This window comes from Falco rusticolus, chromosome 5 (assembly GCF_015220075.1).
Source record: "Falco rusticolus isolate bFalRus1 chromosome 5, bFalRus1.pri, whole genome shotgun sequence".
Taxonomy (NCBI): Eukaryota; Metazoa; Chordata; class Aves; order Falconiformes; family Falconidae; genus Falco; species Falco rusticolus.
In genome coordinates, this window is record NC_051191.1 from 89,330,454 (window position 1) to 89,339,618 (window position 9,165).

The following is a 9,165-nucleotide window of genomic DNA, read 5'->3' on the forward strand; positions in this document are numbered from 1 at the left end:
AGGGTTAACCCATACCATATGATGTCATGTTCAGAAATAACAGCTGAGGGGAAGGAGGATGATGGCAGGACATTTGTAGTGATGTCATATGTCTTTCCAAGCAACCGCTATGTATACTGAGGCCCTGCTTCCCCAAAAGTAGCTGGACATCTGCCTGCTGATGGGATGTAGTGAATGAATTCCTCTTTTTGCTTTGTTTCTGTATGCAGCTTTTGCTTTTCTTAATAATTGTACTCATCTCAACTCATGGGCTTTTCCATGTCTTTTTCTCCTTCAGTCTTTTTGAGGAAGAGGAGCAAGAGGGCAGCTGGGTGGGTGTCTGGCAGCCAGTCAAGGTCAACCCTCCACAGGGTTCTGGACAAAGATTAATTTTCTTGACTGGTTCTTTCCATTTTGGTTACTGCTACTCACAAAGAAAACAGATGATGTAAACTTCAAAGGCATTTTCATATGAGAATTGTCAATTTAATTCAATACTGCCAACCTCAAACTTCAATAATCATCAGTTCTGATTAAAAAGAAGAAAAACACTTGGGGTCTTACCTTTCAGGTCTTGGTGTCTGAGCCCACAAGGACGTGGTTTTACGACCAGCAATATTCTAGTTTAAGCCTGTGTTATCCTACTGAGAGTGGCCCCACTCTCATTAGTGCCTGTTTCATATTCCTGCTGCTTGTCTTAGGTCAACAATAGCAGTCAGGAGGTGAATGAAATGAGCTTCATGATCTGGTTGGCAAAAACAAGGGAAGAAGGGTCTCATTCGTTCTTGCAAAATCTTTTGTTTCAAAGGTGGTTTGCAGTAGCAGCCTGGTTGTGTTCGGAGTCTGCCATAGGGTGGCCCAGAAGGAGTAGATGGTGTAAGAGGTCTTCACAGGAGTCCAGTTTGTCACCGCAGCATTTCTCACTGTGTGCAGCAGTTCCTGTCAGTAGGAAAAAACCCAACAATCACTGATTTCAGTCAAGTGCTTTAACTGCAGTATTTCTGTCTTTGTCCTGCATTGCTTTATGCAAGGTTTAGACACTTGCTATTGGTGTCTCGGGCTTTTGCTAAAGGATGGTGTTTTAAAGTTAGAGACATGGCTGTTATGAAATGAAGCAAATGCACAAAATCACCTCCAGAGGAGTGCTAAACCACAAACTGCAATGCACAGGCTTGAGTGTCAGAGAATACACTTCTCTGGCAGGGATTTAGTTATTTTCTTACCCCATGAAACAAGTGCTATCTCTCAGAAAAGACTCCCTGTGGGGAACTTGATCCTTTGGGAGGGAGGATGAGTTAGTGATTAGAGATGAAATGCAAAGGTGTTTTCAGCATAGCGGCTGGCTTCTCAATTTTCTAATACATTACATTCTAATACATTATATTGTTAATGGAAATGCAGCTTTGCACCTTCTGTTTTTCTCCCAGTAGAATTAATTTTGGCACTGTTTGCATGCCAAGCTTGCACACTCGCAACTGTGAACTCCGGGTAGAGGGAGAAGGCACAGCTTGGACCTGCACAGATAAGATCACAAAGAGTCAGCAACAGGGCTGGGAGCTGAAGCTGAACCCGCTGCCTTTGCCAAGTGACTTCACCACAAGACCATCTTTGCTCCTGCCCACAGCAGCTGTCCCACACCATTACAGACAGATCTCAGGAGCCAGCAGATTGGGGGAAAAGCATGTGGCTGTTTTAAAAGTCCTTTGGGAGATCTGCAGGGACAGGATTTTTCCATTCCACTCGGTGACGCGGCAGAGAGGGGAAAAAGACCCACCATTTCCCACAGCGTGCTCTCTTTTCCCAGAACGCTAATCCAACCTTGCACCCCTGTTCCTGCCAAGAATCTCTCTGTTTCAAGGCTGCGTGTGTCATTTATTAAGAAATAAGAGAGAGCAGGGAGGAACAGCTTTTAAAGAAGCAGGCTGTGCACAGGCAGGGAAACACAGGCTGCCAAGTCTTTGGGAACCCTCGGAGATGAAAGTACCACAGGAGTGCCACATGGCAGTGCTGCTGGTATATGTAGCGCGCTGCTCAGGTAGCTCTCCACAAGCCATCTACGGAGAAAGACAATCGCGGGGCTGGAGAGAGAGCTCATGAAATCTGATGGTCATGAAATCGGAAAGTAAAGGGATTAAATTGTTCCATGCAAGAGGAGCCACTGTCCCAAGCTGAAAGCCCTGGGAAACAAAGAAACAGGGCATGTAAGTACTTCTTTGGGAGCTGACTGTGAAAGAAACAGCTTGGTTTTCACTTGGATTTGCAGCCATGTGTTTGTGAAGAAAACGAGGGTGGAAAAGCTGGAGAAATGCTGGGAGAAAGTTTCTGAGAGGACTGCAGGCTTGTACTGGAGAGAGGGAGAAGTACCTCCTGCTGTGGGGGTGTGCTCAAGGTGCACAAACTGCCGGAATATCCAACTTGTATTTCATCCTGCTGGAAGCAAGTCACAAAGCCTCAGCTCCTAATTAGCTGCTCAGACCAAAAGGAGACTATTTGTTTTCCAAGTGCTTAGGTATAAGAACGAAATCATAAAGATGTGAAGCCAAGCTTCTGCTTTATTATTGCAGTGCCAAAGCACAGCATCTTAAATAAAGTCAGCAATATTATTTTGTGTGTGTTTAGGAGTAAACTGTAATCCCTCATCCAACATTACCCGAGTCTGTAGTTACCCCAGTGTAAATGAGGCCATAATTACAGATACACAGCCATTAACTCACTCAGCTCAACGAGCACAACTATCATTGCTTTGCATACCCTAAAGAAGAAAAAAAAAACCAGCAGAAAACTTGTGTACTGGTAGGTTTGTTTCCGGAAAGGCAACTTGCATGTATTTTTTGCATCTCTGGACAACAGAGCTGTTCATATCGACGAGACAGAAACTTCCTAAAGCCAAAACCTTCAGGCCAGGGCTTGCTTTCTTTGCCCCCTGTTCATCAGCAAGGGTGATTTGTGAACCTGTCAATAAAGGTTATCAGGGCAGCGAGTCACAGCACAATAATCCTGAAGGTTACCTGGCGGCTTACCCAACCCACCCGGGCCTTGCTTAGGGAATCTCAGAGAGGATTTGCAGCTGAAAGCCAGTAACGGCAGGATTTGGCAGCTTCTAGCCCACCTGCGATGAACCACTTCTGTAAGACTGAGTGTCTTGCCTAAATGTGCGTGATGCAGGGCTGGGGAAGGGCCGGGAAGCCACGGCCGCCCCGTTCTCCCCTAGGTGGGCAGCCCCTTCACCCGCCCCGCGTCCCTGCCGCCTCAGCTCTGCCCTGGAGGTCCCGGTCCCCCCTGGAGGGGGCAGGGGACGGGCCACGCCACCCTCTGGAGCTCTGGCCAGGCAGGGAGCGGCCGCGCCTGCGCCCCCTCTCCTCAGCCGAGCTGCCGCCGGGCGGGAGGGGGCTCGTGCCGCCGGCGGGCCGGCAGGGGGCGCGGCGGCGGCGCGCGGGCCCGCGGGGGCGGGGCTTCTTCCGGCGGCGCGCGGCCAGTCCCGCCTCCCGCCTCCCGCGGCGGACGGGGCGCTAAGATGGCGGCGGGACAGGACCCCCCGGCCGCTGAGCCGTACCGGCCCAGCCGCTACGTCTCGCTGCCAGCCGAGCTCGATCACGCCACCTACGACGTGTCTCCGGAGAAACGCCGTGCCGAGGCCGAGCGCTTGGCTATCCGCGCCAGGCTCAAGCGGCAGTACCAGCTGCAGCTGAACAACCCTAACCCACCGGCCGTTATCGTGAGTGGGGCGGGGGGCGGGGGGCTTGGCCGCCTCACCCGGCGTCCCGCAGCCGGGCCCGGGCGTAGGTCCGGGCGGGGAAGGCGCTGGCCTGCCCGTGACCTTGGCCGGGAGGCAGCGGCGGGCTCTGTAGGCCCCAGCACGGCGGCGGGGGCAAAGGGTGAGCGGCGCTGGGCCCCTGGCCCCTCACAGCCGTTTTCTTTCCAACCCAGGAAAATCCTGCCTTGCTCCGGTGGTCCTATGCCAGGACATACAACATCTACCCGACTTTCCGCCCGACCCCCAAGACATCCTTTCTAGGAGTTGTTTGGGCGATAGTCCCCATCCTCTTCTGGTCCGCTGTCTTCAAATTTGACAGGGTAAGTCAGCTGCCGAGACTGAAGGTCAGCGACCGCCAGATTGTAAAATGTCCGTTGGCCTGGAGGCTTAATTGGTGGGAGCCTTTTGCACCTAAGAATGTTTATACCGTTAAAGTAAGGAGGGAAGGCTGATACTGAGCCTGCTGTCTCAAAAGCCTCATTAACTGGTTGCAAAGTCCAGTTGCGTGAAGAGCCCTGTATTGTGCCCTTCGGTATGGCCAGTCGCAGTTTCTCTGATCAGTGTATTTTACTGTAATAAAGCTCTCTGTAGCACTGGCAGTGTAAATCAGTCATAACAGACTTACTTTCAGTTGTTGAGGTGCAGTAACTAAGCTTTCTAAAATAAATAAATAGGGAGCTTATGGATGACAGAGCTAGCGACATCTCTGTGAATTGCTTGACCGTTTCCCTAATCTCATGAAGCAAAAGGGGAGGAGTACTTTGTGCCAATTGCAGTGTCTGATCTCAGAGATTCTGGAAGGTTTATCTTGCTTCTGTTCTAACTCCTGAAATGTGGGTGTCGGAACCTGAGTAATAGATCATTCTGAAAAACCTCAGCTATATACATAGGTAAGAACATGCTAGGTTACTGGCAGACAGTGGTTGCTTTTACTAGTGAATTTGTGGCTATTGTAAAACACTTATTTCCCTCTTATGCACAAAAGTAGCATTTTTAGATCAAGTCATAAACTGAGAAGCACAAACATCAGTTAAAATGAAGAGTAGTTGTAGGGAACGCTTGCTGGGATGAATTGAAAATACAGGTTTTGGGAAACATGCCAAGCATGTTGATATAAATGTTTTTGACACTTCGGCATCTCAGCAGTATTTTGTCATACTGGTTTTGTTTTACATGTGAAACCATGAAGTGTGGCTTAGCATGTGAGTTCTTGAAAATAAACCTGCGTGAGTGGAACCTAGACATCCTTGCCTGGGAATATTTAAGCTGAAGTCTTTAATGTAGTCTCCAGAACAACTTGTTTTCCTTTATTCTAGTTCCCTTACTGATGTTTGGGGGATTTTTCTTGGTTTTCTGGTAGTATATGAAGCTCAATAGCTATTATACTTTTTTTTTTTTTTTCCTGAGGGGTGTTTGCTGTGTTCTGGGAAAGCAAGAGACAAATTGCTGAGTCTTAAGCAAATGTGGTTTTATCCAGCAGAAGGAATTGGGGCAATATCTGCAATGTCTCAGTCTCTGTACTGTAACAGTACTTGTCAGAAAGGTACATGACTGCAGAGTGAGATACAAATGGGCTGAAAGTGAACACAGGCACATTAAGGCGAGTTATTTCTCCATAATTGGATCTCTAAGCTGGATTCTTCAGCCAGAAGGAGGAAGCAGAAACTAAATGTATAAATTAACTGCGACACAACTAATGTAGTGAAAAACGCATCACAGGAATTGGTCTCTGTTGGCCTGTGAGAGTGGCTAGATGTGCAGAGGTCAATCTGAGCACATTTTCTGTGGCTGGTAGGTGAATCTAAATGCCTTGTTCTTTTGTTAACCATAACAGGTGTTACCAGAGTTTGCTTATGGAAACATTTAGGTAGGAAAAGACCCTTAAGATCATATGTGGTGCTGTCTTCCTGTAGTCTATGCTATAATACTAAATGGGTTTTCTCTTATCCGAGGCTGATTGAAACTTCTCTGATAGGATAATGATGAATGTTCTCTTTCTTCCACAGGATCGTAAAGAGAAGCTTATCCGAGAGGGTAAATATGAGCGACCGTTCAGTGTATTTTAAGCTCCTGGAACTGCAGTGCTGTTCATGGGATATAAATAAGATATATTGTATGCTGACATTTCTCCTTGATTAGAATAAATCTTAATTGCTTATTGGTTGTCTTGTGTCTTTAACAATTATGGAAAGTGCAAAAATGCAGGATCTTTGTATCTAATGCAGATTGATACAGAGAGAATGTTCTGAACTCAACCAGTGTACTCCTTTGGTCTACACACAGAGGCTCCTTTTAAAGCATGGAAGTTGCTGCTGTCAGAGCAACACAGGCTGAAATTTAAAATTAGTAGCAGCCTAAAATGTTAAGCAAGCCCAAACAGTTTCCTAAAGAACTATTCATTGCTTACTAGGTATTTCTTCCTGTTGTTGTTGGTTTGACTATGTAGTTTGCCCTAATTGGATATAAGCAAGTTCTGTGATACGTTTTTAATAACTTTAGAAGTCTTCTTGCCTGTTCTCAGTAAGTTGAGTTAATTTTTATTTTCCCTAATAAAATACAAGCCTGAACCATGTGTTTATTACAATAAAATTCTGGATAAAATTATACCACACCTGGAAATAGTGAGCCTAACATTGTCATGCTATAGGTGACTAGCCTTTCCGCTCATTCTGTGATTCTTGTGAGTGGGAGACAAGAAGTAAAAAGATAAGGATGATTATTTTTGATGCTGCTTCCTTTACAGTGTAGGAGAATTCCATTTCATCCTTGCAAATGGGCTGTGATTTAAAAAAAAAACAAAACACCACAAAACCCGCCAAGCCTAACAACCTTGTCTCTGCAAAGGTGCCTTCTCTGCTTATGCTTATAAGAAACAAGTCTTTTCTGCCCAGGTTAACTGGTATATAGAGCTCTGGATCTGTTACTGTCAAAGTGCTGAAATGGGAGTGCAAGGAAAAGATTTTTAATATGGGCTTGAATTTTCACATGGCCTGTAAGTGCCTTCATGATCCAAACCCCCTCATTCTTCAGCCTTCGTATGGGAGCGGTTTCTTCCCAAATGTTGAGGTCAATGCTGAAACCTCAGTTTGATGTAAAATTGGAAAACTTCCCTCTGCCTGCTGGTAAAGCGGCCTGTGCGAAGTCAGCAAAAGCAGCACTGCCCCATCCCTTTCCTCCTTGATAAGGGCAATAATACAGTCCATGTGAAGTCCCTCTCCATCAGTGAGTCGATGAGTTTTTTTCACATCATCACAGAATGGCTGAGGTTGAAAGTGACCTTGGGGGGTCATCTGGTCCGACTGCTCAAGCAGGGCTACCTGGAGCGCGTTGTCCAGGATGATGTCCCCAGGGCCTTTTGAGTATCTCCAACGATCAAGACTCCACAACCTCTTTGGTAACCCTCAGTAAAAATGTGTTTCCTGATACATTATTTATTTATTTATTTTACAGTTTCTTTTTGTAGCTCTTCTCCTTCATGGCTGGGTCATGAAATGTTCAGGCTGTGGGGAGCTGGGTACCAGCGCTGCGTGCAGCAGCTGTGCAAAGCCATGGCCTGCTTTTGCAATCCCATATGTGCTCCTAGGACCGCTCCTGCACCTGCCGCTGCAGCTTGTTCTGCTAGCTGAACTAAAGCAAACCCAGATCATTCTCTCTGCAGAACAGCTTCTAAAAGGCTGTCACAAATGATATTACACGATACGGCTGTGGGTCAGTGCAGAGAGGCAACAGTGCATGGGGAAAGTGGTATTTAGGGAAAGAAATAATTGCTTGTCTGAGCATGCTAAATTAACTATCTTCCTGCTGCCACAAAGTAATTTGATCTCCCAGGACCCATTTCCTCAGCTAATTGGAACTTGGGTTGCCACACACGTAAATTCTGCCTCACAGCTGTATTTGTTTCAGGCCAGCTGAGCCAGCGGTTGGGGATGGGCTGCAGACGAGCGCGGTGCCTCTGGTTTCTTAAGCCAGCCTCGGACCGATGCTTGTGGTACCTGCCACAGCCCTTTGCAGATGAGTGTCTGATGCTGCGTCCCTGCAGATTTGAGCGTGGTGCTCAGGGAAAGGCTGCCCTACTTTCTCTTGATATTTTGCAGAACTCTCCTTGCTGTTTTCTTGGAAGGAATGAGCGTGCTGTGCTGCTGGAGGTGGGGTTGGTGGCGTGGGGGGGTGGTGCTGGGTGCGTAGAGGAAGGAATGGGGAGTTTCCCTTGAGGAAATGTAGGGTGAAGAGAGGAGCATGAATGCGCCTCGTGGAATTTTACCCTTGACTGATGTGTTACCAGCCGTGTGTGCCTTCAGTGATGAGGCTATAGCAAGAGAAACTCAAGCCTGCAGGTCACTGGATGATAAATTTGGTCCCAAACAGAAAACAAGCTTTTCCCCTCTGCCTGTGAAATGTTTAGACCTCATTTATCCCCAGATCAGTCTGTTTAAATCAGCTTCTCTGGCAAATTGATTCTCTGGAACATCCTTTTCTAAGCTGGCTATTTTATAGTAAACATCTCCCTGCAGATGTGATAATGTAACACTTTGCTCAAAGCTCATGGTTTCCAACACCCCCCCGCCCCCCCCCCCCCGCAAGGATCTGATACAGATCCAAAACTGATGATGGATGTAACAGACTGAACTTAGGTGTTGCAGCTCTCCATTTCCTTCTCTTTTGGAATAATAGGGATTGTTTCTCTTGGGAAGTGCGAAGCACAGATCCCGATGGCACCAAGCTTAGTATCTTTCTCATGGGTATGTGCTGAAGTCAGGCCTGAGGGCCGGGGGGCCTGGGCTGTGCTCCTGGTTCCCACCCAACCTGGATCCTCGCTTTCTGCCTCTACCCTATGGAGCTCACTGCCTGGGGGTGAGGTTTGCAGACTCCAGTGCATTTTGATGTCTTCCATGACATTGTCTGCATTTGAGCTTTCTTCCAGGTACCTTCCCAGGAGCAAATGCCTGGACTGGCTAGATGAGCCCTTCCACATTTGCTGTGCTGCGAATTAGCGCTGAACTAGGGAGGGAATTTGTCAAGTGCTGACATGAGGAGTCGATGTTGAAGGATAGCCAGAGCATGGGGTTGGAAAGGAACCTTTCCATCACTTAGCAGTGAAGCACTGTGGATTCTCCAATCTTTTCTGATTTACGGTCTACTTTCCTGACCACCAAGTCTTTCCTTGGCAATCCTCCACAGAACAGCAGGCTGGAGCGGCCTGCTCGAATAGGAGGCTTAGGTCTGGTAGATCCTTCAGCTCTGTTTGTAAAGCTCTCCCCCTACAGAGAGCACAAAATGCTTTGGGGATCCCTGTCTTCTCCCTCTGGCAGACACATTTGGGGTGGTATTTTCAGGAGGCGCTGTGAGCGGGGGGCTGGCTGTCACCTCATGTCCACACCAGGTACAGCATTCACACCACCTACATGTGGTGAGAGCCGCGCAAGCACTTCAGC

At 47.5% G+C, this 9,165-nt stretch overlaps 1 protein-coding gene across 1 annotated transcript; it reads left to right on the forward strand.

Annotated features, from left to right (window-relative positions):
- The first annotated feature begins 3,442 nt into the window (after positions 1-3,442).
- On the forward strand, positions 3,443-5,891 carry NDUFB4 (NADH:ubiquinone oxidoreductase subunit B4). The gene is made up of 3 exons (XM_037388327.1): positions 3,443-3,694; positions 3,907-4,053; positions 5,740-5,891. Exons 1-3 carry the CDS (start codon positions 3,494-3,496, stop codon positions 5,797-5,799), a joined length of 408 nt encoding a protein of 135 aa, XP_037244224.1. The 5' UTR covers positions 3,443-3,493; the 3' UTR covers positions 5,800-5,891.
- Positions 5,892-9,165: the final 3,274 nt, after the last annotated feature.

What these genes read in the sequence shown, in the direction of transcription:
- NDUFB4 (XM_037388327.1), top strand. Translation starts at nt 3,494, where the DNA reads ATGGCGGCGGGACAGGACCCCCCGGCCGCTGAGCCGTACCGGCCCAGC. An exon ending in CTAACCCACCGGCCGTTATC is followed by an intron (nt 3,695 to 3,906) that starts GTGAGTGGGGCG and finishes TTTCCAACCCAG; the next exon opens with GAAAATCCTGCCTTGCTCCG. An exon ending in CTGTCTTCAAATTTGACAGG is followed by an intron (nt 4,054 to 5,739) that starts GTAAGTCAGCTG and finishes TTTCTTCCACAG; the next exon opens with GATCGTAAAGAGAAGCTTAT.